Genomic DNA, 14333 nt, shown 5'->3' on the forward strand with positions numbered 1-14333 from the left:
ACAGGCAATTGCTCCGCCTCCATACCATTTTCCTCCTCATACATGTCGACACAACGTACCGACACACAGCACACACACAGGGAATGCTCTGATAGAGGACAGGACCCCACTAGCCCTTTGGGGAGACAGAGGGAGAGTTTGCCAGCACACACCAGAGCGCTATATATATATACAGGGATAACCTTATATAAGTGTTTTTCCCTTATATAGCTGCTGTATTATTAATCTGCCAAATTTAGTGCCCCCCCTCTCTTGTTTTACCCTGTTTCTGTAGTGCAGGACTGCAGGGGAGAGTCAGGGAGCTTCCCTCCAACGGAGCTGTGAGGGAAAATGGCGCTTGTGTGCTGAGGAGATAGGCTCCGCCCCCTTCTCGGCGGCCTTTCTCCCGCTTTTTTAAGGAAAAACTGGCAGGGGTTAAATGCATCCATATAGCCCAGGAGCTATATGTGATGTATTTTTAGCCATCTAAGGTGTTTTTATTGCGTCTCAGGGCGCCCCCCCCCAGCGCCCTGCACCCTCAGTGACCGGAGTGTGAAGTGGGCTGAGAGCAATGGTGCACAGCTGCGGTGCTGTGCGCTACCTTATTGAAGACAGGACGTCTTCTGCCGCCGATTTCCCGGACCTCTTCAGTCTTCTGGCTCTGTAAGGGGGCCGGCGGCGCGGCTCTGGGACCCATCCATGGCTGGGCCTGTGATCGTCCCTCTGGAGCTAATGTCCAGTAGCCTAAGAAGCCCAATCCACTCTGCACGCAGGTGAGTTCGCTTCTTCTCCCCTTAGTCCCTCGGTGCAGTGAGCCTGTTGCCAGCAGGTCTCACTGAAAATAAAAAACCTAAAACTAAACTTTTCACTAAGCAGCTCAGGAGAGCCACCTAGTGTGCACCCTTCTCGTTCGGGCACAAAAATCTAACTGAGGCTTGGAGGAGGGTCATAGGGGGAGGAGCCAGTGCACACCAGGTAGTCCTAAAGCTTTTACTTTTGTGCCCAGTCTCCTGCGGAGCCGCTACCCCCCCCCCCATGGTCCTTACGGAGTCCCCAGCATCCACTTAGGACGTTAGAGAAATGGTAAATTTCACTATGTGCATGAAATGGGTTGGGATTGAAATGCTGACGGTTGGGATGCCGGCGGTCAGAATACCGACCGCGGCATCCTGATGATCAGAATGTCCACTGGCCCTCTAACGCTCCCATCTAGCAGCCTAAACCTAACCCTCCCACTCACACAGCCTAACCCTAACCCTCTCTGATGGTGCCTAAACCTAACCCCCCTCCACGAACCCTGCAGCCTAACCCCAATACCACCACACCCCCCGCAGCCTAACACTAACCCTCCCTGGGGGTGCCTAAACCTAACTCTCCCTTCCCGCAGCCTATAATTAGCCCCCCTGGGTCACAGCCTAACCTTAACCCTCCCCCCGTGGATTATTTCACTGGTGGTTTGGCAGATGCTGGTTCGGGATCCCTGCGGTTGGGATTCCAGCGCTGGGCTGGTGACGGCATTCCGAGTAGTGTTGGCATTGCAGCATTGCTATTTTGACTGCTGGTATCCTGACCAGTTCCCCATTAAACATTTGGTTTACATTTTTTTTACAGTTACCATAGCTGCACATAGCTTTCAGAGTACATATTGTATGGGGCAGCACGGTTAGCATGCTGTATCACACCTCTGAAGTTTGGGGTGTTAGTCCCACCAAGACTGTCACATCCACACCAGTAGCAATAGTTTGTATGTTCATCCTGTATTTTTGTCTGAGTACTCCGGTTTCCTCCCCCACTCCAAAAACACACTGGCAGGCTAATTGGCTTCTGTCAAAATATGAACCCTAGTTTACATGAATGATTGTTCACGTGGTAGGGGATACAGATTGTAAGCTCCGCTGGACAGCAACTGCTGCGAATATACAGTATTCTGTGCTGCGGAATATGTCTGCGCTATATAAATAACTGGTAATAAAGAAGTAAATACTGTAGAGTTGTTGCCTAAAATTATTTAGTGACAGGAAGGAGCTAGAACTCAGCAGCATATAAGGCTATTCTTATTTAAGAATGTGTCACTGAGTTGTGCATGCATCATGGGACACATACTGACAGCGAAGACGATGACAATTTGTTGCGTTTTCAATGACTATTCCTCTGCTTCAGGTGTTTTTCTACTTGCACAGCAAAAAAAAGAGCTGCCAGCCTCTATGGTGTGCTTAGTGCAAGCTTCATACCTCTATATAGAGCTGAGGTGTGATCACACCACTGTGAGATCAGCAAGATGTCTCTGTGCCACACAATGCACAGGGCATGTCTCTCCTGTCAGTTAATGCTAAACTTACTGTTTGTGAAGATGCTATTGAGAGCACAGGACAGAAGTTTAAATACATCTCTATTCCCACGAGATGTGAGCCAAAAGGCACTGATCCTATAAAAAGATTACAGACTAGTACTTTTCCTCTGGCAGTAGATGAAGGAGAAACTAAACATCTACATACAGATAAGTCCTCACATACCTAGCGTTAACCATACCCTCCAACATTTTACACATAAAAATCGTTACAAATTTGAAAAGGGCCTATTCCTACATTTTCAATGGAAGTTTGGAGAGTTAAAAATCGGTACAGACCATAAAAAAAGGTACTGTACCTGCCAATAAGGTACAGTTGGAGGGTATGGCGTTAACATGCCATATGGCGTGAGATGCCAGGATGATTGAGCCACTTTTCTTTCCATTTTGCATGTTATTCCCATCACAGATGCAGCAAAACACCACTCACAGTGTACTAGAGACACCGGGCAGCACAGAAATTAGTTGTAAACATGCACAAAGTCGCAGAAGAAGCACAACAGATGTATAAACGCCACACATCAAACTGACCAGAGTAATCTTGCAGCTTAGTTTTTTTTTTGCTTCCAGTTGTTTTATGTATGCAAAACTAGTCCCACAGTGTGTGAGAAAGATGTTTGCCACAGTCTGGTCTACATTGTGCATTTTAGTTCGTTTCCCCATAAGAGTGTATTTTAAAATACACAAATAAGATATACAATATGCACTTTATTTGCCTGCACAACACATCACCCCTGAACGAGGGATTTTACATTATTCCTAATTAAACTAACCTCTATAAATAGTACTGTATGTGATCTGAATGCTTTAATATTCCTTAAAACATTTATAGATTAGGAGGACATCACAGATGAAGTTTTGTGCACGTCATACAACTTGTTGTGTCTTTCTATCAAGGAACTACTTTGAGACTTTAGATAAACTCATAATTAATACTGATGAGCCCATTGTCTGACAACTACCAGACCATTATCAGTTGATGAAAAACACTAGACCTACCATTTTATTTATTGCTGTTTTATAATACAGTTTGAGCGAGTATACCTTATCCAAAATGTTTGGGACCAGAAGTATTTTGGATATCGGATTATTCCGTATTGTGGAATAATTGCATACCATAATGAGATATCATGGCAATGGGACCCAAGTCTAAGCACATAATGCATTTATGTTTCATATACACCTTATACACACAGCCTGATGGTAATTTTAGTTAATATTTTTAATAACTGTGCATTAAACAAAGTTTGTGTACATACACACAATTCATTTATGTTTCATATACACCTTATACACACAGCCTGAAGGTCATTTGATACGATATTTTTAATAACTTTCTGTATTAAACAAAGTTTGTGTACATTGAGCCATCAGAAAACAGAGGTTTCACTATCTCAGTCAAAAAATTCTGTATTTCGGAATATTCGGTATATCGGAATACTTGGATATGGGATACTCAACCTATACTGTAATTTCTGGGTTGTGTTTTACAGCATCAAAAAACACAAGTGCTAAATCTATACTCTTTACCTGCCACTTTGACAAATATGGATGAGCATGTACAGGAAAAAGAATAGTGATCACAGAAAGATGATGGGTGTTACAAAGCACACACGCAATAAGACTAATCAGGAGTTCTTCAAAGGGAAACTGCCCTCTATAGTGTTGCAATATAACATTAGTAATGATTGTCAATGAGTCTAGCACTGTCCGTATTAAATATACAGCACAAGGGGTATATGTGGGGGGAAAAACCCAGCAATGTTAGAGTTGTGTCTCAAACAAAATAAAGATTAATGATTGCATTGTGGCCAGAAAGGCCCTAGATTAAAATAGAAGATGCCATGCCCGGAGAGAAGGTGGGCAGTGACAGGTTCTTGCTAATCATGTCATTAGGCCTTGCCCTCGTGGAACAATTAATACGATTGGAGCGTATTTGCATGATAGTAGGGCTAAAATGATGCGATTACCATAGGATAGTGTCATTAGGCCCCACTCCTCCACCAAGACCGCAGTTTCAATATATTTATCTCTGCATTCTGCCAACTTCACTAGAAATTGGGCACAGTGCGGGAGGGGTGCCTACTTTTCCAGGGCTGTTGGGACTACCCGAAAAACTGTGCGTCTCCCGCAGGAGCCGGGAAAGTAGGCAAGTAAAGATTAGAACCAGCATTAATGTGTGAGGCCCGGAATTTACTAGAACACATAGGCATGCACACAGGGCGGCCCCAACCCTGCACTGATTGTTACTAAGCACCTGGTTCGACATGCAATGATCTCGGTAGTGTACCTGGTGGCAGGGCTGTACAGCAGTAATGTCAGCCCCCAGGAAGAGCAGCTGCAAGTGAGGAGCAGCGTAGTACTGCAGATAGGCAACCAACCAGGAGCAGATGAGTAGTGTGTGTCCGGGGGGCAGATCTTAGGTGCATTCGGAGGACGGGGGTGTGGTTCACACCCACCGCTTACCAAGACCCTATGCCTTCCAGTGCTGGAACGTCCATACTTATGCCTTAAACTGACAATTAAATGCATGCTGTCTGCAGTTACTACAGAAAGGTTATCCCAAGGCTATAAGAATACTAGGTAGGCACAGTGTTTAAGGGAGAGGTCTTCTTTCTTGGCTTCTTAAATGCAAACAACAAAAAGTTCCTGCTGTATCACCGTAAAAATAATATTTGCAGGTGTAGATAAAAAAAGAACAGTCTTACATGCGCTAGGGGTAGGATGATCCTGCACGTGTGGTGTCTGTGATCCAACATTATTATACTATTGTTTGTATTACTATCCAAATGTTACACGCACATTGTTTTACCACCTGTTCCCTCACTCACATTTACATCCTTTGAAGTACACTCTATTAGGATTTTCACCCCTTTCTCTCTGCGTGTTGCAGCTATCTATCGCCCACCTGGGCAACCCAAAAAGTTTCTGGAAGATTTTTCTGCATGGCTCCCTCACTTTCTATCCTCTGACATCTCCACCATCATTATGGGTGATTTCAATCTCTCTATTGACAGTCCACAATCTCCCCATGCCTCTAAACTACTTTCTCTAACCTCCTCTCTTGGCCTCTCCCAATGGACTGACTCCCCTACTCATCAGGAGGGCCACTGCCTTGATCTTGTATTCACCAGACTATGCTCTGTTTCTGAACTCACTAACACTCCTTTCCCTCTCTCAGATCACAACCTTATCACATGCATGCTCTCCTCCATTACTTCAAACTCCATGTCCCTAAAGTCTACAAGGACACCTCTTACCCGCAAAAATATTAACGCTATTAATTTTCAACAACTATCTACCTCTCTGCAACCACTGCTTTCACCAATTTCTACATTCACCTCTCCAGAGACTGCTGTGTCACACCTTAACCAAACTCTAGTAACAGCACTTGATGAAGTGGCTCCAGCTACCCATCACACTCCACGTAGACTTAGATGTCAACCGTGGCACTCTAAATACACTAGACACTTACAAAAACTCTCAAGAAAAGTTGAACGCCAGTGGCGTAAATCTCATAGTTCAAGTGACTTTCTCACATATAAGACCACCTACCACTCTTATCGTACTGCTCTGGACACTGCCAAACAAACATATTTTCAATCTCTCATCTCTGCTCAAGCCTCTAACCCCAAGCGACTTTTTAATACATTTAAATCACTTCTTGTCCCTCCCTCACCTAACCCACCAGCCACTGTCAGTGCGCAAGATCTTGCTTCCTATTTCAAGGACAAGATTGACAAGATCCGAAATGAAATGGTATGCTCTTCCACAGCAAGTGACCTGCTCAATTTCCTGCCTGAACCCTCTAACACCTTCTCTTCCTTTGATCCTACAAATGAAGATGAAGTATCTGCACTCTTTTCATCTGCCTACTCTAATACCTCTCCCCTTGACTCTATACCCTCACAAATTAGTAAAGCTCTGTCTACTGTGCTCATCCCAACCTTAACGAAAATCTGTAATCTCTCCCTGTCTACTGGTATCTTTCCTTCTCTATACAAGCATGCAGTGATTACTCCCATTCTGAAAAAACAAAACTCTGACCCGAACTCTCTCTCTAACTACCGTCCCATCTCTCAGCTCCCATGCCCCTCCAAGCTACTGGAGAGACTTGCCTACACTCGCCTCACACACTTTCTTAACTCACACAGCCTACTGGACCCACTTCAGTCAGGATTTCGTGCCCAACACTCCACACAGACAGCACTGACTAAGGTAGTGAATGATTTGGTCACTGCTAAATCTAAAGGACATTTCTCTCTCCTTATTCTCCTTGATCTCTCTGCTGCTTTTGACACTGTTGACCACTCTCTTCTCATACAAACACTACAATCCCTAGGTATTCAGGACACAGCCCTTTCTTGGTTCTCATCCTACCTATCTAATCGCTCCTTCAGTGTTCGTTTCTCTGATTCCACCTCTACTTCGCTACCTCTCTCAGTTGGAGTACCGCAAGGCTCAGTCCTAGGTCCTCTGCTTTTCTCTATCTATACCACATCTCTTGGCAAACTAATCAACTCTTTCGGATTTCAGTACCATCTGTATGCGGATGATACTCAAATCTACCTATCCTCCCCTGATTTGTCACCATCTGTATTGGGCCGTGTCACTGAATGCCTTTCTGCCATTTCATCTTGGATGACATCTCGCCACCTCAAACTTAATATTTCCAAAACAGAATTAATTATATTTCCACCGGCCAATAGTAGTTTCCAACCTGATATCTCTATCACTGTTGAGAACTCTGCAATCACCCCTACCCCACAAGCTCGCTGCCTAGGTGTCATTCTTGACTCTGAACTGTCCTTTGTTACCCACATTCAATCTGTCTCAAGATCATGTTACATACATCTAAGAAACATATCCAAAATACGCCCTTATCTTACACAAGACACAGCAAAAACTCTAATCCATGCTCTCATTATCTCCCGCATTGATTATTGTAATAGTCTCCTGACCGGTCTTCCCAAACATAGGCTCTCACCACTACAATCCATTTTGAATGCAGCTGCGAGGCTAATCTTCCTTGCCAGACGTTCATCGTCTGCAGATCCGCTCTGTCAGTCCCTCCATTGGTTACCGGTATTCTACCGTATTAAATTTAAAATACTTTTACTCACATACAAGGCTATTAACCAAACTGCACCAACATACATCTCTTCACTCATCTCAAAATATCTCCCTACCCGACCTCTCCGCTCTGCACAAGATCTACGTCTCTCATCCACACGCATTACTTGTTCACACTCAAAATTACAGGACTTTATCCGGGCTTCACCCACTCTGTGGAATGCCCTCCCACGCACAGTAAGACTCGCCTCTAGTCTCCAAACCTTTAAATGTTCCCTGAAAACTCACCTCTTCAGACAAGCCTATCAAATTCCAGACCCACCCACATAACCTTCAGTGCTTCCCTATCTAATTACATCCTCTGTAGAGTATTCATAACATCACATATCTTGTCTTTCTTTAGTCTCACACCCTCCTGACACTTGGATAACTTTGTGGGGTATCATCATACAACCCATTAAGAACCTAGCAATCTGGTGGACCATTATGCAATAGGTAGCATCTATCCTTGTGTATCTATGCCTATTTCCCTATAGATTGTAAGCTTGCAAGCAGGGCCTTCCTACCTCTATGTCTGTCTGTTTTTACCCAGTTTTGTTCTATTACTGTTGTTCTAATTGTAAAGCGCAACGGAATATGCTGCGCTATATAAGAAACTGTTAATAATAATAATAATAATAATAATAATAATAATGCTTTTCTTTTGTATGGACGATTGTGAGGCATATTGAACAACATTCTACAGAAATCTGGAACTCCTCATCCTACCCCTAGCGCATGTAAGACTGTTCGTTTTTTATCTGTATTTGTATTTAGAGGTTGGTGACCTTTTTACAGTCTGATTGCTGTTCTGGGGAGCAGCGCCCCAGGTTAGACTATTTATTTCTGTTTTTATATATGCACGTGTCGTTAGTTCTCTTAGGGTCCTCTACCTACTTATCCAAATGCCAGCCACACATTGTAATGTTCAGCAGCTACACTGTATAAAATGACTTTACATCTCTTGCTCCTGTAAAGTACATTTCTACCTTTTGGAGGTTTTTTATTGGCAAGGAAGATGACTAAAGATGGCCAGAAGTAATATAGTGGTTTAGCGTTGTAAAATGGTCCCATTGTTTATTTGGGAGAGATATATCAAACTTTCTAAAGAGGTCAAGTGGAGAAGTTTCCAAAGCAACCTATCAGAATCTACTGATCTTATAGAATGTACTAGATAAATATTAGCTAGAAGCTGATCCTCTGTAGAAGGTTAACTATACCTCTTCCCATATTACATCATTTAATCCCCACACCCACCAAGATTGTCATGGCAGTCTTGTTTCAATAAGAGTGTAGACATATTGTCCCATATTAAGCAAGAGATGCCTTTTTAAAAGAGGACACGGCCGTGCTACTTTAGCATGGTATGCACTTCAGAAGTGACGGGCTGCTGGTAACTGCCCATGTCCTAAAATGACCCATAATCTGCCACTGGCATGGATGGCTGGTGTACAAAACATACCTCTCAACAGTCTAGAGGGGGGTACACACTAGGTGATTTCTGGCTAAAAAATAAACGATTACGACATTTATGTCGTTATCGTTTATTTTTAGCCTGAAATCATCCAGTGTGTGTGGGGGTGATATTGGTGAACGATTAGCACTCCCGCATGTCGTTCAGCGTTCACCAATTTTGAGCTGACATGCAGCTCAACCTGTCAATGTCGGGCTGAGCTGCATGTTCAGGAATGGCGGTGGTGACGTCACTGAACGTTAACATTGAATGATATCGTTCAGTGTGTACGTACTATAACGTAGAATGCTATATCTTTCAACGATATAGTCGTTCACTGTCGGCACTTACACATCGGGTAGTGTGTACCTGTCTTTAGCGGTTGGGACATTGTACAATTCTCTCCCAATTTACTTGTTAAAATACATAAATACACTTATTAAGTACAGTGAAGTTAAACCTTGTGAATATTCGAGTTAGCTTCATGATTTAAACTGGCTCATGAATACTACATTGAATTTGCCTTCTCTGTGTACTACATGAAATAGTACAACAGTAAGTGTAGATTAACTAATGCTTATTCACACCACTGACCATTACATGAGCAGACTGGCAACATAACACACAAAGTGTAAGCCTAAACACTCACCCCTTTGGGCTTGAACGGTGGCTGGATCTCTCTGTTCTCTAGCTTCTCCCAGTCAATCCTTCTGAAGAAGGCATGTTCTCTCACGTCCCTTTCCCCCTCTGGCCCACATCCCAGCCGCTTCACTGGGTGTTTTGTCATCAACTAGAAACCAACACATCACCCACAGGTTAAAACTGTAAAATAACACATCATGTAACAAAAAACGAGTTTTATGGTAAGAACTTACCTTTGTTAAAACTCTTTCTGCGAGGTACACTGGGCTCCACAAGGATTGGACAATGGGGTGTAGAGTACTATCTTGATCTGAGGCACCAACAGGCTCAAAGCTTTGACTGTTCCCAGAATGCACAGCGCCGCCTCCTCTATAACCCCGCCTCCGTGCACAGGAGCTCAGTTTTTAGTTAACCAGTCCAATGCAGTAGTAGGAAAAGAGACGACAACGGTTAGTAGCCACATACACCACACTCTCACAACAAGAGAAGTGTCAGCGACTAATGCCATACCAACCCGAAGAAGCTAAGTGCGTCAGGGTGGGCGCCTTGTGGAGCCCAGTGTACCTCGCAGAAAGAGTTTTAACAAAGGTAAGTTCTTACCATAAAACTCGTTTTCTGCTGCGGGGTACACTGGGCTCCACAAGGATTGGACAATGGGGATGTCCTAAAGCAGTTCCTTATGGGAGGGGACGCACTGTAGCGGGCACAAGAACCCGGCGTTCAAAGGAAGCATCCTGGGAAGCGGCAGTATCGAAGGCATAGAACCTTATGAACGTGTTCCCTGAGGACCACGTAGCCGCCTTGCATAATTGATCAAGGGTCGCATCACGTTGGGCCGCCCAAGAAGGTCCAACAGACCGAGTAGAATGGGCCGTGATGTGAGCAGGAGCTGACAGACCAGCCCTCACATAAGCATGTGCAATCACCATTCTAATCCATCTGGCCAGGGTCTGCTTGTGAGCAGGCCAGCTACGTTTGTGAAATCCAAACAAAACAAAGAGAGAATCAGATTTTGCGAATAGAAGCAGTTCTCTTCACATAGATACGGAGAGCCCGTACCACATCCAAAGACCTCTCTTTGGGAGACAAATCAGGAGAGACAAAGGCCGGAATCACAATCTCCTGATTAAGGTGGAACGAAGAAACCACCTTAGGTAAATATCCGGGACGAGTCCTAAGAACCGCCCGGTCACGGTGAAAAATCAGATATGGGGAACTACAAGACAAGGCACCCAGATCCGACACTCTTCTAGCAGAGGCAATAGCCAGCAAGAACACCACCTTAAGGGAAAGCCATTTAAGGTTGGCTATACCAAGGGGTTCAAATGGAGGCTCCTGCAACGCCTGCAAAACCACCGACAAGTCCCAAGGAGCCACAGGCAGGACATAGGGAGGTTGGATACGCAACACACCCTGAGTGAAAGTATGAACATCAGGCAAAGTCGCAATTTTTCTCTGAAACTACACACCGACAAGGCAGAAATATAAACTTTGAGGGAGGCCAGACGCAGGCCTAAATCTAGGCCTTGCTGCAGAAAAGCCAAAAGTTTGGCTGTACTAAACTTGGAAGCGTCATAATTGTTAGATGCGCACCAAACAAAGTGGGAATGCCAGACCCTATGATAAATCCGAGCAGAAACCGGTTTCCGGGCCCGCAACATAGTTTTAATGACGTCTTCAGAAAAACCCTTAGCCCTCAAGACGGAAGCTTCAAGAGCCACGCCGTCAAAGATAGCCGGGCTAGGTCCTGGTAAACACAGGGGCCCTGAACGAGGAGGTCTGGGCGTTGTGGAAGTAGAGGTGGACAGTCCGATGATAGGCCTTGCAGGTCTGAGAACCAGTGCCGTCTGGGCCACGCCGGACCTATGAGAAGCAGATTTCCTCTTTCTTGCTTGAACTTCCGAATTACCTTGGGCAGGAGTGACACTGGAGGGAACACGTACGGCAGCGGAAACCTCCACGGCACCGCCAGCGCATCCACGAATGCTGCTTGAGGATCCCTTGTTCTTGCTCCGAAGACCGGAACCTTGTGATTGTGTCAAGACGCCAAGATCCCACTTTTCCACTAGGAGTTGAAACACTTCTGGATGGAGGCCCCACTCGCCGGCATGCACGTACTGACGACTGAGAAAGTCCGCTTCCCAATTCAGGACTCCCAGAATGAATATTGCCGATATGGCCGGTAGATGGCATTCCGCCCAATGTAGAATCCGTGAGACTTCCTTCATTGCCAAACGGCTTCGGGTGCCGCCTTGATGATTTATGTACGCCACTGTGGTGGCGTTGTCCGACTGTACTTGAACAGGACGGTTCTGAATTAAATGCTGGGCCAGGTTTAACGCATTGAAGACCGCCCGCAATTCCAGAATGTTGATCGAGAGGAAATATTCCTCCTTGGTCCACCGACCTTGAACGGAGTGTTGCTCCAGCACCACTCCCCAACCTCTTAGACAGGCATCTGTCGTCAATAGGACCCAGTTGGATATCCAGAAGGGATGACCCCTGCACAATTGTTGGTCCCGGAGCCAAAGCAGCGACAGACGGACCTCCGGAGTCAATGAGATCATTTGAGATATGATCCGGTGAGGCAGGCCGTCCCACTTGGCTAGAATCAGCCTCTGGAGGGGGCGAGAATGGAATTAAGCATACTCCACCATGTCGAAAGCTTATACCATGAGGCCCAGCACCTGCATTGCCGAATGTATCGACACTTGCGAACGAGAAAGGAAGCAACGAATCCTGTCCTGAAGCTTCAGGACTTTCTCCTGAGACAAGAACAACCTCTGGTTGTGAGTGTCCATTAGCGCTCCCAGGTGCACCATGCTCTGAGCAGGGACCAGGGAGGATTTCTTCCAGTTGATGAGCCACCCGTGGGCTTGTAGAAACCGGACCGTCATATCCAGATGACGTAGGAGAAGTTCTGGGGAATTTGCCAGGATTAACAAGTCGTCCAGATACGGCAGTATCCTGACCCCATGATGGCGGAGTACCACCGTCATCACCGCCATTACTTTGGTGAAGACTCGCGGAGCCGTTGTTAAACCAAAAGTTAACGCCCGAAACTGGTAATGGAGGTTGCCAATAGCAAACCTCAGGTATTGCTGATGTGACGCTGCTATAGGAATATGCAGGTAAGCATCCTGTATGTCCAGGGAGACCATGTAGTCCCCAGGTTCCAAGGCCAGAACTATAGAACGAAGGGTTTCCATACGGAACTTGGAAACCTTCACAAACCTGTTCAATGCCTTGAGGTTGAGAATGGGCCGGGAGGACCCATTCGGTTTCGGGACTAGAAACTGCGGAGAATAGTACCCCCGGCCCCTCTGAGCAAGAGGCACCTGTACTACAACTCCTGTATCTAGGAGGGTCTGTACCACCGAATGAAGAGTGTTTGCCTTTGTCTGGTCCAACGGGACGTCTGTCTGGCAAAATCGATGAGGGGGTCGGTTTTTGAAGGCTATGGCGTAACCTCGAGTGACAACTTCCCGTACCCAGGCATCTGAAGTGGTTTTCAACCATTCCTGGGTATACCCTAGAAGCCGGCCCCCCACCCTGGGATCCCCCAGGGGGAGGACCGCCCCGTCATGCGGCAGGCTTATCGGTTTTGGAAGCTGGCTGACGGGCAGCCCAGGCTCTTTTGGGCTTCAGCTTACCAGGTTTGGAAGTGCGGGCCTGCTTGTGGTGCGCCTGACCTTTTGCTTTACCTGAAGGACGAAAGGGGCGAAAGGACGTACCTTTAGCCTTCAACACAGAAGGAGCGGTATTTGGCAGACAGGCAGTTTTGGCAGTAGCCAAGTCAGCCACTATCTTATTTAAGTCCTCCCCAAACAGAATATCTCCCTTGAAAGGGAGTACCTCCAGGGTTTTTCTAGAGTCCAGATCCACAGACCAGGATCTCAGCCACAATATCCGGCGAGCCAGGACTGACGTAGTAGAGGCCTTGGCTGCTAGGATACCGGCATCAGAAGCCGCCTCTTTAATATATCGAGAAGCTGTGACAATATATGACAAGCATTGTCTAGCATGGTCAGAGGAGATTTCAGCTTCTAACTCCAAGGCCCATGCTTCAATAGCCTCGGCAGCCCATGTAGCTGCAATAGTGGGCCTTTGCGCAGCACCCGTGAGGGTGTAAATCGCTTTTAGACAACCCTCCACACGTTTATCCGTAGTCTCTCTTAGAGACGTGACGGTAGTGACAGGTAGAGCTGAGGAAACCACCATCCTAGCCACATGTGAGTCCACTGGAGGAGGCGTTTCCCAATTCTTAGACAGCTCTGGCGCGAGGGGATAGCGAGCCAGCATCTTCTTTTGAGGCACAAACTTCGTACCCGGGTTTTCCAAGGGTTCCTGACGTATATCCACTAGGTGGTCAGAGTGAGGTAAAACTTGTTTAACCACTTTCTGACGCTTGAACCTATCTGGTTTCTTAGGAGGGACGGATGGCTCGGGATCATCCGTAATCTGTAGAATTAACTTAATAGCCTCCAAAAGATCAGGAACATCCACATGTGAACTACCCTCCCCATCAGCCGTATCTGAGTCAGAACCTGTGGGTTCAGTGTGCGTTCCGTCTTCATCAGACGAGGTGTCAGTGACAGCAGTGGATTGTGAGGAGACAAGCGCTCGCTTAGAGGACCCCTTGGACTTAGGCGAGCGTTGGTCAGACTTTTTAGTAGTCAAGGACTGGTTCAACTTCTTCAATTGAGCAGAAAAATCGTCCACCCGCAGCGGGTTAGCTGCAGGGACAACATACGAGTGTACCGGCATTGGGGGTCCCATAGGGGGTGTTAGTTTATGAAC

The 14333-nt window shown here is 46.0% G+C and overlaps 1 protein-coding gene across 3 annotated transcripts in view; it reads right to left on the reverse strand.

Moving 5' to 3' along the window:
• The window catches only part of PRKCA (protein kinase C alpha), a 656418-nt gene that overhangs the window by 19552 nt on the left and 622533 nt on the right, over positions 1 to 14333 (reverse strand). For all 3 annotated transcript variants that reach the window (XM_063960833.1, XM_063960834.1, XM_063960835.1), the window contains one exon: positions 9541 to 9681. In XM_063960833.1, coding sequence (XP_063816903.1) covers positions 9541 to 9681 — 141 coding nt within the window. The remainder of the gene's footprint in view (positions 1 to 9540; positions 9682 to 14333) is intronic.

The sequence above is a fragment of the Pseudophryne corroboree genome, chromosome 3, assembly GCF_028390025.1.
Source record: "Pseudophryne corroboree isolate aPseCor3 chromosome 3, aPseCor3.hap2, whole genome shotgun sequence".
Lineage (NCBI taxonomy): Eukaryota > Metazoa > Chordata > Amphibia > Anura > Myobatrachidae > Pseudophryne > Pseudophryne corroboree.